The sequence below is a fragment of the Ceratotherium simum genome, chromosome 22 (assembly GCF_057802395.1).
Source record: "Ceratotherium simum simum isolate JZ-2026a chromosome 22, ASM5780239v1, whole genome shotgun sequence".
NCBI classification, from domain to species: domain Eukaryota; kingdom Metazoa; phylum Chordata; class Mammalia; order Perissodactyla; family Rhinocerotidae; genus Ceratotherium; species Ceratotherium simum.
The window spans coordinates 13,940,648-13,956,138 of record NC_141921.1 but is presented as its reverse complement, the minus strand read 5'-3'; the positions used below and the strand labels follow the sequence as shown (position 1 = coordinate 13,956,138).

Below are 15,491 nucleotides of genomic sequence, written 5' to 3'. Positions count from 1 at the left end.
CCTAAATACACTGACAATCAATTATTATGGTACAGGAGATGAAGACCAAGCAAGAACAAGAATTTAAGTGATTTCCTCCTTGAGATTAAAAATATCAGTATATTTATCACTTAAAATAAAAGGGAACACATGTAAAATCAATGTCTCATAAAATCTCCTACCAATAAGGGTTTCCAACGGGCTAAGGAGTAATCAGTTGCCAAGAGCAAATAGCTCGGGTCAGATAAGCTAAAACTGATGTGAATGCTGATGCTCAGTGATATCCGTAGGCCAGTGGGCTCAAAAGGCAGAGGGTACAGTATCACTGTACTGGATTTGTCTTAAAATGGGGCAAGAGTCCTAGCAACAACTTGGGAGGATGACCCCTCCTAGCTATCTGTTATATAAAAAGGTAAGGAAAACAGAAAAGCAAACGCAATTGTTAGGATATTTTATAAAGCTGTTTTTTACAGGCCTTCCATCCTTCCCTTGAGGTAGGTCTTCTGAGCTAAAACCAATCCCACCTGAGACCAAGATCCACTAGTCATGAAGAACAGGAAGGGTAAAGAGGATTCATGCAGAGGGCTCTAGGAATTTATGCTGGGCACTGTAAAGACACTCTAGAGGGGGAAAAGGACAGCATCCCCCATGTCAAAGATAAAAAGTTACCCTTATTTAAGGTTTGGCATTTCAAGACAAACAAAAGGACAGGCTATTATTTAGGATGACAATTCTGACAGCCAAAAGGTTGTCCAGCTATGTCTGTTCTAGGGCTTTACCCTCTGACCTTTTGGAGTTCCAGGCACAAAGAGCCTAAGAGGACATCTGGCTCACCTGGGCTGTGATTGGCATTCTGGGGAAGTGCGTTGGTGATGTTGGGCAGCTCATACCCATAGTTCCCATCCTCCAGGGGACAGACATCCAGGGCGCTCCACTTCTGCAGTTTCTGCAGCCAACAGGATTTTTCCTCCAGTTTGCAATGTGGATTTAAAATGATGCACACCCATAAAGCCCCTGGAAAATAAAGCAACCCACGTTCTTGATATCTCTCCTTGATGTATGCATATGTCTTAATTTTTCAGTTTAATCTTTTCTTCCATTTTAGTTGGTAGGAAAAGTTTCCAAAACATCAGCTTTTCTCAATATAAAAAACCAGATCTGCTCAAGTTTTCAGAACTGGCTTATTTTTCCTTCTCAAAGTTTCCTTAAAGCAGAATGACTATCTTGATACCTGGATGTGTGACTCTGATGATGAACAAGACAGATTTGGGCTTGAATTCTGAGCTCAAATCTGCAGTCCAACAAATGTTTATTGAGAACTTTCTATGTTCAAGGCCCTGTACTGGAGAATAAGACACTGTTCCCACCTTTGAGGAGCTATCTAGTGAGGGAGATATATAAATAAACATGTCACTTGAATATGACGTGTTAAGATATGTTCAGGGTACAATAGCAGCATAGAGGGGAAGGGCATTTCATGCAAGGATCAGGGTCAAAAGGGAGGTGCTTAGAAAGGGTTTCAATTTTTGGTTAGTTATCTTAGACTTTCTGAGCTTCAAATCCCTCAACTATAAAACTGAGTTCAGAAAAACAACTACTTTGTAGGGATACTGTGAGAATTAAATGAAATAACATTTGTAAAGGGCCTAGCACATTGCGTGGCACATAGTCGAATTTTAATATTTCCTTTTTCCAGGGAAAAGGGGTTATTTGGATTTGGATTTTAATACTGTTGATCAACTGTGATGCCTAAAACTATCACATTCTTGGATCTTCTCTGTCACTCTAGCAGAGTATCACATATTCCACATAATCAAATGAGTATTGTTTCTTTGACCACATCACCCTTCTTTTCAAGCAAATCTGCTTCTTCTTTTCAAGGTTGGCTAAGTGGCTGTGCCAGACATATTCTCAATCTCAAATTAGCAATAAGCCTGGCTGCAGAGTGTCTCAAGTTAAAATCTTTTGGGATGGAGCTACATCTATGGATGAAGGTACATTCAGAAACTATTTCAAGGCCCCTCAAAGTCAAACAGAAATGTTTTAAAAGGCCATTTTAGCCTCAATTTCAGATACTAACTGAAGATGATGAAAATTCATTTCTGTTGGCTCAAGTCAATTTTCAAAATCTACCATGAAAAAGAAACTATACTATATAATATAATAGTATCACATAATGATGGTCTCAAGGGAATTATAGTTAAGTCACCCAAACAATAATTATAATAAAGCATGTAAATGCTATTATAGACATATATAAAGTCCTATGAGAATACATATGATTGAGCAATTAATTCTACACATGGGGTCAGGAAAAGTTATAGAAAGGAAATGACATCTGAGTTTGGCCTTGAAGAATAAACATGAGTTAATACAAAGACGGCTAACTAACCACATAATGTTTATCACCACTCCCTCCTGACACCTCACTAAAGTGAAAGTAAAGGGATAAAAACAGGCATAAACTCACATAGACACAGAGAACGGGAGAGATGAAAGAGAACAGCTACAAAATTTTGGAATCTGGAAAGCATGTGGATCAGTTATAACTAATTTAGCAGAACAAATTTGAAACCTCCATCAGCAGTTAGGAAAGCCCAGAAACAGACTGATTCATGCTGCGGAACCCCGCTAAATGTGGGGCTGAAAACAGAATTGGTTAGAAGTTTGTCAGAGGTCTTAGGCTCCCAGACTTCCTTCCCTATTCAAGGTCGCTGAGGGTCTGCTTCTTCCCTTTCCTGGAAGAGGACCAGAGCTTTACCCACTGGAAAGGTTGATTCAGAGAGGCTCTGGATTGAGAATACTACACACAGCCGAGGGTGGGTTTCCATACTAAAAGTTGAGGGATTAAGGGAAGATATACATATTGAACAAATGAATAGCCCCCCTCCATCCAACTCTCCTTCCCTACTTGGTTCTGAGAAGACTGTGACAGGCTTATAACCCAGAGATAAGAGATCAGAGGATTCATCTCTGGGGAACTGCAGTCCAAGGGGGAAAGACACTGCAGATACTGACAGTTGGGGTTCTTCAATGAAACAGCCCAGCCAGATCACCCTCAGGTAAGCTGACTAGTTGACAAGGCCAAACACACACACAGAGCTTCTTTCTAGCCTTTAAGTGTCTTTCTCTTAAATAGGAGTGTACAGCTAAGGAACATGAGATGTATGAGGAAAGAATCTGAACATAAAGGACAGAGAACAAAGCAAACAAAAAGAAAAAAAAAACAGTGGCAGGAAATACAAACAAGGCAGAGAACAGAGAAAAATTTTAAAAATTCTGTAATTGATATCCTCCAAGTGAGAAGATACTGCAACCATTAAACAAGTGCAGGATGCAACAACAACAAAAAAGCCCATTGGAAATTAAAAACACGATGACAAAAAATTAGCAAGATGGTTGAGAGATAAAACTGAGAAAACTTTCCAGAGATAAAAGACAAAAAAAGGGAGAAAATGTACGGAAACAAGGTGAGAAAAAAACAATAAAATTAGAGGATCAATCTCCATTCAATATGTTCAGTCATATCAAATAATCTATCACTTTTATTATCTTCTTAGAGATATCTCTTCTGGAACCCTCTATTTTCTTATCCCTGATCTAGACTACTTGTCCTCTAAGCCTGCTGAATAGTAACCTAGAAGCTAATATCCAAATAACAGAAGTAGTTCCAGATAAAGAGAGAAAATAAGGCTGAGGAAATGAAAAAAAATTTTTTGAAGAAAACATCTCAAACTAAAAGACATAAATTTCCCATTTGAGAAGCCCTGCTGAGTACTAAGTAGATTAGATTTTTAAAAAATTTAGAAGACCAACAGCAAGTGATATCATTGTGAAATTTCAGATTAATGGGAACACAGAGAAAATACATGGTTCCATAGAGAAAAAATAAGACATTCTCTTGAACCAGAATCATCTGGTACTTCACAACAGCAACTAGAAACTAGGGGACAATGGAGAAATGTCTTCCAAATTCCAAAGAAAAAGGACAATTTCCAATCTAGAATTCTACACTCAATTAAAGTATCAATCAAAAGTAAGGGTAAAATACAGACATTCAGCAATGTGAAATTTATCTTGAATTGTCGAAAATTCATTTCCCATGTACCCTATCTTAGGAAGCTACTGGAAGATGTACTCCACCAAAGCAAGAGAGTAAACCCAGAGAGAGGAGGATGTTGGATTCAGAAAACAGGGGGTCTCACATAAGAGAAGAGAAAACGAAGCCCTGGAATGACAGTGAAGAGCAGTATCTCCATGGTTACTGTGCAGTAAGTTCAGAGAGCAAACGAACAGTCTAGACCAGGGATAGGAAGACAGACAGTTCCAGAAGGATGTCTCTAAGAAGACAATAAAATTGATAGACTATTTGATGTGACCAAACATACTGAATGAAGACCTTACATTTCTGGTGGACAATTTGGGGGTTAAATTAATGATAACCACAGAAAAATTTGCAACCTCCCTAAGAGCCAAACAACAAACAAACAAAAGTAATGATTAATTCCTGAAGGGAAAAAAAAGTTGTATAAGAAAGTAAATGTGATATTAGTATACTACATGACTGTGCTACAAATAATACAGTCATGCATCACCTAACAATGAGGATATGTTCCGAGAAATGTGTCACTAGGTGATTTCATTGTAGTGCAATCATAGAGCGTACTTACACAAATCTAGATGGTAAAGCCTACTACACACTTAGGCTATATGGTGCTAATCTTCTGGGACCACCAACATACATGCAGCCCGTCATTGATCAAAACGTCATTATATGGTGCATCACTATATGCATATAGTCATAATAATGTAAACATTTAATATTGATTTAACCCCAAATCATAATATCACTATTTTGGGAGAAGGAGGGAGAAGTTAATGGCATATGCATATGGGTGTATGTATTGGATGTTATAGATTCCACGAGAACAAGATCTCTCATGAGATCCCTTGTCCCTTCTGCCATGCGAGGACACAGTGAAAAGATACCTGTCTATGAACCAGGAAATGGGCCCTCACCTGACACCAAATCTGCTGGTCACTTGATCTTGGACTTCCCAGCCTCTAGAAATGTGAGAAATAAATTTCTATTGTTTGTAAGTCACCTAGTCTGTGGTACTCTGTTATAGCAGCCAAACAGACTAAGACAGAAATTGGTACCAGGAAGTGGGGTGCTACTCAAATAAATACCTAAACATGTGGAAGAGGCTTTGGAGATGGGTAAAGGGTAGAGGGTGGGAGAGTTCTCAGTTGCATGCTAGAAAAAGCCTACGCTGCTGTGAAGACACCTTTAAAGAGGATTCTAGTGAAGTCCCAGAAAGAAAAGAGGAGAGCTGTAGAGAAAGTCTCAATCTCCTCAGAGAACATGTAAGTAACTCAAAACAGAATGTTGGTAGAAATATGGACAGTAAAGGCCATTCTGGTGAGGTCTCAGAAGGAAATGAGGAATATGTTATTGGAAACTGGAGGAAAGATGATCTTTACTATAAAGTGGCAAAGAAGCTGGCTGAATTGTGTTCATGTCCTAGTGTTTTGTGGAAGGTAGAACTTGCAAGTGATGAAATTAGCCGAGGAAATATCTAAGCAAAGCACTGAAGAGCAGCCTGGTTCCTCTTGACTGCTTATAGTAAAACGTGAGATGAGAAAAATGATTTAAAGACAGAATTGTTAATCAAAAAGGAAGCAGAACTTAAAGATTTGGAACATTCTCAGGCTATCCATATTGAAAAGACCGGTTATCCATATTGAAAAGAATGAGAAAGACTGTTTGGAAAGAATACCAAGGGTGTGACACTTAGAGAAGTAAATCCTCATCTTTCATTGTAGGAAGACAAAAGATAACATTTAGAATTAAAAAATCAAGAGCAGTTATTTAGAAATGTGGAGGCAGATTAGAAAAAGCAGCTAAAAGAATTAAAAACTGCTCTTTCTGAGAAGTAGGAATTGGCAATGTGAAGGAATAGGGCAAAGGAATACTGTTTTTTATTATAAAGTTTGCAGAACTATTTGATGTTTTAACCTGCATACAGGTATCACTTCATTTAAAAAGAAGAACAAGAGATAAGTAGGAGTTCTTTGGGCAGGAGGGTGTACACCCAAACAGGGGGAAGGACACAAGCTAACGCAAAGAGGCTCGCAGGACTCATTTTGGTCCCTTTGGATATTTAGTCTATTGGATGTTTTTTCCTTTTGGTAGAAAATTTTTGTAATCTAGGATGTTAGCTTTCAGTCCTACAGGGGGAGTTCCTACCAATTACAGTGTCCTTTATGAACACCAGGTGACAGGAAATCCTTAATATGTAGGTGCAGGAGGTAAAAAATTTGGAACAGTGCAGCAGTAAGAAAGATGAACAAATATTCAGATCATAAAAGAGTTACTTTCTCCACTTTCAGGATTTAAGAATTCTAAAGGCCTGTATAAACCTCATGAGAAAAAATTTTTTCTTCAGATTGTAGTTCTTCCCCTATGGTGTCTGTGTTACATTGATGGTTCTTCCGAAATTAATGTAGGGAGGGATGGGAGCCCAGCCACCAACAAACAAAAAAGATAAGAAAATGTCATCATTTAGAATGAGAGGAAACAAGTGGTAAGAACAGAATTTTGAGGAAACATCAACTTTAAGTGATGAGCAGAAGAGAAGGAGAAAGAGAGAGATGGAAGAATCAGGAGAAGAAATTGGTGACATACAAGCCAACAAGCAATGTCTCATGTGGCAGAACGTCAATATTAGTAACAAACATTTACTTTACAGTTTAAGAAGTGCTTTTCATTTATAGAGCAGTAAAATATTTTCACATTTGATCTTCACAAATAGAATGAGAACCAAAACAAGGCCATTAAATTTGGCAACTAGAGGGACTCTAGTGACCTTATGGATGGCAAAATCAATAGGATAATAGGAACAGAAAACAGACTGGGTGAGTTGAGAGAGGCTTAAGAGGTAAAGAAATAGGGTGCTAACTCTAGTCATCAAGCAGTTCCTATTTCCTAGGGATTTAGATATTAAAAAGGAGATCCCTAGAAAGTGAGATGTATTTTCCCTAACATGTATTTTCGCCTGTAAATTAAAAATGAATTTTCTGTCTTATTAATTAAGTCCTTATGAATTTGTTTCAAAAACACTCAGAGGGGCCAGCTCAGTGGCATAGTGGTTAAGTTCACGTGCTCTGCTTCAGCGACCCAGGGTTCGCAGGTTTGGATCCCGGGCACGGACCTACACACAGCTCATCAAGCCATGCTATGGCAGCATCCCACATACAAAATAGAGGAGGATGGGCATGGATGTTAGCTCAGGGCCAATCTTCCTCAGCAAAAAGAGGAAGATTGGCAACAGACCTTAGCTCAGGGCCAATCTTCCTCACCAAAAAAACAAAAAAACCAAAAACAACGCTCAGAGACCATTACATCTCTAGGAAAGAGCCAAAGCAAAAAATCCCAGTTGTCTGCATATAATATATAATAGCACTCATGGGATTGTGTTACCAGTATCCAAAAGCATATTTTCCAGCAACTTAAAAAAAGTATAAAAAAACTCTAACCAAAGGTAGCCACTGTGGAAGTTAAAATTTTACATAATTATCGTATATTAAATATAATAATAAAATGATAGCTATAATTTATTTCTTTTTATGGGCTAGGAATTATATTAAGCACTTTATATACATTATCTCCTTCAGTCCTCCAACTCTGAGGGTCAACAGGTCTTGGATTAGGTGTAGAAGGTAGAAAACAGAGGGAACCAAGGATGACTCAGATTTTCTTCTTGAATAACATCCTGCTGCTGTGTACTGAGATGAAGACGAGGAGAAAATCAGGCTTTGGCAGCAAAATTAGGAGTTTTGTGATGGTTATATTAGTTTGAGATGTTTTGTAGAAGTGGTGGGAAGCTGGACACTGAGCCTAACGCTCAGGAGAAAGGTCAGGGCTACAGACATAAATCTGTGACTTACCTGCATCTGGATGGCATTTAACGCCATGGGACTGAATAGGATCACTTATGCAGAGAACGTAGACAGGGAATTGGGTGCTACGGAGTACTCAATACTTACAAGAGTTGAGGAAAGGCAGAGGAGCCTACAAGGCAGACTGAGAGAAAATAGCCAGGAACGTAGGAGGAAAACCAGGAGAGTGTGGGGTTATGGAAGCCAAGAGAGTAACTTTCAAGAACTGTGTGGTGAATTTTATTGAAAATTGCAAAGAGGTCAAGTAAGATAACAACTGAGAAGTGACCACTGTATCTAGCAATATGGAAGTCACTGGTGATTTTGATAAGAGCTAATTCAGTAGAGTGGCAGCAATGAGCAAGAGAAGCTCAATTGTAGTGGGCTCAAGAGAGAATGGAGGTGAGCAAATGGAAACAGTGACTGCAGACAAGTTTTTCCAGAAGTGTTGCTTTCAAAGGAAGAAGAGAAATGGCGTAATAATTGAAGGCAGATGGGAACATCAAAGGCATTTTTTTTTTTGAGATTGAAGATATTAGAGCATATTTGTATGCTGATGGAATTGATCCAGTAGAGAGGGAGAAATTAATGAAGCCAGAAAAAGGAGATAACTGCAGGAGCAAAATTCTTGAGATAAGGAGATGGCATAGGACCCAGAGCAAATATGTAAGAACTGGCCTTTTATGGGAGCAGAGATACTTTACAGATGTTTAACAGAAAAGAAAGCAAAGTATATGTGTATAGACATGGGGAGATGACAAAACTTCATGTCTGATTGCTTCTATTTTCTTTGGTTCAGGAACAGAAAGTAGTGAGACCACTCCTCTAAATTCCTGCAAACCCTGCCTGGGCCCTCCCCAGGTGAGCAACTCGTGATCAGTAAGGAACTCGCATAATAGTTAGGGGAAGCATGAATGCACTGTGCTATAGTGTCTGACCCAATGAGGCTTCCCTTAGTGCAGTGGTTCTCAAAATGTGGTCTCTGGAACAGCAACATGAGCATCCTCCGAGAATTTGTTAGAAATGCAAATTATCAGGCTCCACTCCAAGCTACCGAATCAGAAACTCTGGGGATAGGCTAGGACCCAGCAATCTGTTTGAATAAGTACTCCAGATGATTTTGGGAAGTTTGAGAACCACTGTCTTTGCAGAATGCTGAGAGTTTCTTGAAGGTTGATATAGAAATTTCTTAAGATATGAAAATGTCAGAAGCAAGAACTTTTCATAATGAACCTAACTATATGACAAGAGCTTTAAAAGCACTGGGAGCCAGCTCTGCTTACTTCCTCTCACCTACCTTTGTCCCAAAGTCCAAGCCCAAGTCCACAGTACAATCCCATAACTGTCTCAGAAATTACTCCAAGAGATTCAGGCCTCAGATGAAATTGACTCTCTGAAAAAGGCTAATTTCAAATTCTTAAGAAACATGCAGTTTGGGGGCAAAAAAAGGTACGAAAGATAGAATTGAGGGAGATGTTGCAGAATGATGTTTGATTTGGAGTCAGACAGATTGTGGTTCCAGTATTAGAGCTATCACTTACTAATGTGTGGCCTTGAACAAAATACTTAACTTTTCTGAGCTCAGTTTTCTCATCTAAAAATACAGAGATGCCAATATCTTACCCTGGAAGGGAGTCCATGCCTACAATCCCTTCTGAGGAAAGAGTCTAGAAGCAGTTCTCAAGCTGCCATGCATTGTGTCGTGTGCCTCTAGTCACAACTGGTTGGACTGGTAGCTTTAGACTAATTGTGCAACATTCCTATACTTCAGAAAGTGTGATTGTGTCATGGCAGAGACAGTTTTCTATAATTCTTTATTTTATTCTGTATCCAGAAGTAACCAGAGCTGTGTCTGTTTCTTTGCAATAAACGCACAATTACCTCATAGGGTTGTTATGAGAATTAAATGAAGCAATGTGAGTACAATCTTTAACACAGAGACTGGCACATAACATTCATTAATGTAGCTATTCATTATTAATCAGAGCTCTAAAGCCATTAGTGCTCCAGGTGATATCAAAACGCCTCAGCACCCAAACCAAAACCCCACACTTACCAGCTCCAAAGTAACTGAGTACAGTTCCAGAGTCATTAAGCCTCATTCCCCAAGGTTTTCAGCTCTAAGCTATAAAATACATGCTTCAAGGGCTTCAGTCCAGAAGAACTCACTAAAATCCAAGCTGCAGTTTTTTCCTGTGCTATTTTGTACAAGCGGAAAGTTTGTTGTTGCTTTCTGGGGTGGAGGAAGTATGGAGGAGCTGTGTTAGAACTTTTAGAATATGCCATGTAGAACTTTTTCAGTATAACCCAAAAGTGAGGTCATGATTGGGTGGTAACTTCAGGGTATGGAAGATTTTGAAAATAGGGAGAGGAGTTGAGTATTAGCATTGCAAACGTGACCTTGGAGCAGGGGAATGATAAAGAAAATTGATGACCAAAGAAGATGGCCTTGATGAGGAGAATCTAGAAGAGAGAGGCCATAGGTCTAATTTAGTCTAAAAATCCCAAGGCCCTCAACCAGACCAGTGGTGATGGGAAATAAAAGGTGGGAATGGACAATAATTGCATTTTGAAGGTTGAGGAATCAAATGAAGTTGGTGGCTGGATGTAGGGAATGAAAGAAAAATGAATAAGTTTGGTAAAGAATGATGGTGCCAATGCCAGAGTCAGGGGAACATTTTTTTGGAGAAGGTCTGAGTTCAGTTTTGAATGTCTCGAGCTTGAGGTGATCACACGATTTTCCAGTGGAAATGGGCAAAGGGAAGCAGGAACTGGAACTCAGATACGTGGAAAGAAGATGAGGCTGCGATCACCACAGAGGTGACCACAAGCCATGATATTTAAAAAGAAGTTCTCAAGAGAGTATGCAGAAGAAGAACAGAAGTCCAAGGCCCAAGTCTTGGAAACTGCCCTACATCTAGGAGTGATAAAGAAGAGCGGACCCAGGGAAAATTAGAAAAGTGAAGCTTATAAGCATTTGGAGAATCAGACTAGTGACATGCAGCAGAAGCCAAGGGAGGAGGTTTTCTCACAGCAAAGTCTTCTATGTGGTAACATCTGGAACAGAATGCTGATGTCAATAGCAAAGCACAGTGCTGTGGAAGCAACACAAGTGAGTTCAGAATTATTCTGGGTGGCCTCTGCAGAGCCTAAATCTTCCACCAGCTGGACTAAAGTTAACTTAGCAAGATCCATGTAATGACTGATGGCAAGTGTTCACTAAGACTGTTTGTTGCCAGAGGGCAAGCTGGTAGGACAGACAGAGCACTTCTCTGAGATATGGGGACTTACCTAGCTCATCCCAGAGCTGCCTGCACTTATCTGTCATGCTTGTTCCTTGCTGCCTCCAGAGTGTGAGTCGTGGGTCGGCCATAAACTGCTCAGTTATTAGCGTCAGCATCCTGGCTCCATTGGAATCTCTCATCCGCAGCATCTCTCGAACCTGACACATAAGGAGGGGCAAGGGGGTTGGTGACTGCACATCATAAAAAAGTAGGAGGAGAGGAAAGGGAGGAGAAGAACTATCTAAGCACAACACATCCAAAGAACCAAAAAGATGGCCTCCAGTTCTGTAAGCAAGTACTCTGCATGTATCAAGAAAGCCTGCTGTGCACAAGATACCACTTCACATCCACTAGGATGGCTAGATAACAAAAAGTCAGATAACAAGTGTTGGCGAGGATCTGGAGAAATCAGAACCCTCATACACTGTTGGTGGGAATGTAAAATGATGTAGCCATTTTGGAAATCAGTCTAGCAGTTCCTCAAATGATTAAACATAGAGTTACCATATGACCTATCAATTCCAGTCCTAGAGAGAAATGAAACATATGTCCATACAGAAACGTGTACAAGAATGTTTATAGCAGTTTTATTTATAATAGCCAAAAGATGGAAAAAATCCAAATGTCCATCAACAGACAAACAGATAAACAAAGTGTGGGGTATCCATACAATGGAATATTGTTCAGCCATAAAAAGGAATGAAGTACTGATACATGCTACAACATGGATGACCCTGAAAAATATTAAGCTAAGTGAAAGAAGCCAGTCACAAAAGACTACATACTATATGATTACATTCCTGTGAAAGCCCAGGATAAGGAAATCTATATAGACAGAAAGTAGATTAGTGGTTGTTTAGGGCTGGGGAAGAGGGACATGGGGGATAGGATAGTAATAGGTAAAGGGTATGGAGTTTCTTTTTAAGGTGATGAAAACGTTCTGAAGTTCACTGTGGTAATGGCTGCAAATACCTGTGAATATACTACAAACCACTGAATTGTATACCTTAAATGGGTGAATTTTATGGTATGTGAATTATATCTCACTAAAGGTGTTAAGGAAAAAAAAAAAAAGAGAAAGAAATCCTGCTGTGAGAGCCTCCAGTTCCAAACTGTTAAGTCTCTTCAAGGCCTCATCAGGCAGCCTAGGGGTCAAAGGTAGCTTCATTACTAAAACACCCAGCAATGCTAACTCATTTAGAGAGTGAAGCAGAAGGAAGAGGACTACCAGGGTGAGGCAGTAGGGGTCCTTGGATGCAGTCTGCTCAGGTCTGCTCTGATCAGCCCCTCCCACTAGTTTTCAACCATTCAGTACAGCTAGGTCAAGTGAACTAGCTACAATGCATGAAGCTGGAAGTATGGTGAGCCCAGTTTACTTAAGAAAGTGAAAAAAATACCTTTTCATATCTTACCTTGGCAAACATTGAATTGAGCTGCTTTCCAGAACCATAGTAACCACCCTGGGAGAGAAAGAGCTTCACTTGTTCTTTCACCTGTTCTTCATCCAAATGCCAACAGTTCTCATCATCAATGCTGGCTCCAGCTGTGGGGTCAGGGGCACCTGGTGAGGAATGGGAATGGTGAAATGAATCCCCTGAGTTCATATGCTACACATTCAGCTGGAGGGGCATTCTGTGAGTATATTCAAAAACAAATGGGTATTCTGCCTTAATCTGGGCTTTGTCAATTGTGTGGTCCTAAATAAATATAAGAGATCTAATGCTAGTTTCATGTTCACTTAATTCTCAGTTATATCCTCTTCCAAGGTCTATAAATACCATCCTGGGGGAAAAAAAGGCCAGAAGGAAATACACAAATATGAATATAGTGATGTATTTTCTTCCCTAGGAAGGTGACATTTATTTTTTTTCTTCTTTTTGCCTTTCTATGAAGTTGAAATAAGCCTTAAAGTACACATATTATTTTAAAATAAAAAATACTTATCAAATAAAAAATTGTGTTTTTAAAGTTCACTACAAAATCAGAGCTTCTCAAGCAGAGTCAACACCTCTAAATTTCTAGAAACTTGCCCTCTAAAGCACAGGCAGAGTTGCATATAGGGTGATATGATTTTATAAATTCATACTCAAAATATCTTTCATATCTGGGCTCACCTCAACACCACCACTTACAACACAGTTTTAGTTATTTACACATCCCTCTCCTCTAGTAGCCTGTTAGCTCCTTGCTCACAGTTGAATCACCTATAGCATAGTGCTGGTAATGTGACAGGTACCGAGGAAATATTTGCGGAATGAAAACTGAACCTCACTTTCTCAAAGACAGAGTCCTGTGATAAGTTTTTGGAAACTTGCCTGCAAGCAACAAAAGTCTATAAGTCAACACTCTATAGGTGTGGTCATGCAATAGGTTACAAATTCATATCGTGTTTAGTCAGTCTACCTTTCTTCTTGTCTCCCTATATCAAAGCCCTGCTTAAATGAAATCCAGGTCTACACAGAAAAGCTGCTCTTCTGCTAAGCTTTTTTCATGCATCTTATTCTTCAGGGCATCAGGAAGGGTCACACTGATTTATTCTAAAAATACTAATTAACACATAAGATCTTCCAGTTTATGGTATCTGCTATATGCTACTTTTTTTTTTTTTGGTAAAGATTTTATTTATTTATTTTTTTACCCCGAAAGCCCCAGTAGATAGTTGTACGTCATAGTTGCACATTCTTCTAGTTGCTGTATGTGGGACACGGCATCAGCATGACCGGAGAAGCGGTGTGTTGGTGCACGCCTGGGATCCGAACCCGGGCCGCCAGCAGCGGAGTGCGTGCACTTAACCGCTAAGCCATGGGGCCGGCCCGATATATGCTACTTTTCTTAAAATGTATTATTCTAAACACAGTTCTGATCATATCACTTCCCTGCTCAGAAGTCTTTAGTGATGCACTATTCTTATTAAACTGTCCAAATGTCTTAGCTTGGCATTCAAGGCCCTCCATGCTCAGGCCCTATCTTTTATTTCTAGTCTTGCCTTCCCTTTACTTAGGCTGTGTTTCAGCTAGAGATTTAGAGTCAACCACATTTCCTTATGATTTTACTTATGTTCTTCCCTTTACTTCCCTCCCTTTCCCTGTGACCTGTTCTTTGGCCAAAAAACAATACTTTCTCATTGTCAATATTGCCTCAGCTTTAGAGTCAGGGCTGCAATGAGAAATGGAAGCTATAACACAGTATACAGAGAGGCCAACACTACCAAGGTTCATGTACTGCTTAGTTTACTTGCAGGAGGGGCTCTTTTTCACCCCCTCACTGAATTGGCCATATACCCCATTGCCACCTATCGCAAGTATGTCCATCTTCTGCTCATATGCACATAAAGGCAGTAACACTCTTCTTAGCACTTTACTATTAATTCTCTTGAAGACCTGTTGCATTTTTGTTTTACATTGGAATTGTGCATTTCTCATCTATTCCCAACTAAATTAAAGTTTTTTAAGAGTAGGGATTCATTTTTGTACCTCACAGTGCCTGGCTCATTATAGCACTGAATTAATATTTATAGAACGAACAAATGTAAGTCTCATTGACCATCTAGATTTAAGCTCCAATTGGGCAAATAATATATTCTGTACTTCTTCTTCTTCTTCTTTTTTTTTTTTTGAGGAAGATCGACCCTGAGCTAACATCTGCCAATCCTCCTCTTTTTGCTGAGGAAGACTGGCCCTGGGCTAACATCCATGCCCATCTTCCTCCACTTCATATGGGACGCCGCCACAGCATGGCTTGCCAAGTGGTGCGTTGGTGCGCACCCAGGATCCGAACCGGTGAACCCTGGGCCGCCACAGCAGGGTGCGCGCACTTAACCACTTGCGCCATTGGGCCGGCCCCTGTACTTCTTTTATACCCCAAAAGTGGCAAAGCAAAAGAAATATACTCCTTATCCTTAAATATCTGTTAATAATCACCATTTATTGAGTGCTTCCTACATCCCAGAGTCTAAGCACTTTTAATACATTTCCCACTAAAATGTATGCTCCTTGAGGGCATAAACTGTTTTTTTGCTGATATATTTGCAATGGGTATAACAGTGCCTAGCACATCAATGAATATTTGTTAAGTAAATTCCAATGAACTCTCATAACAACTCTATGAGCTGGTATTACTATCCTAATTTTAAAATGAAAAAATTAAAGCTTATAGAGGTAAATAATATAACAGATGGAAAGTATATGAGCCAGGATCCGTATGTTAGTCTCTCTCCAAAGTCTGTGTCCTTCACTCTAAGGCCATACTTTGGCCTCTAGCCTCATATTGTGATCCACCAGTTGGTTT

At 39.6% G+C, this 15,491-nt stretch overlaps 1 protein-coding gene across 3 annotated transcripts in view; it reads right to left on the bottom strand.

Annotated features, from left to right (window-relative positions):
- Positions 1–15,491, bottom strand: part of ZSWIM5 (zinc finger SWIM-type containing 5) — a 244,833-nt gene that overhangs the window by 35,556 nt on the left and 193,786 nt on the right. For 2 of the 3 annotated variants that reach the window (XM_004442012.3, XM_087446046.1), the window contains exons 3-5: positions 12,617–12,765; positions 11,212–11,362; positions 814–993 (exon numbers count right to left, since the gene is read on the bottom strand). In XM_004442012.3, coding sequence (XP_004442069.3) covers positions 814–993; positions 11,212–11,362; positions 12,617–12,765 — 480 coding nt within the window. The remainder of the gene's footprint in view (positions 1–813; positions 994–11,211; positions 11,363–12,616; positions 12,766–15,491) is intronic. The other variant, XM_087446045.1, reaches the window with a different exon arrangement.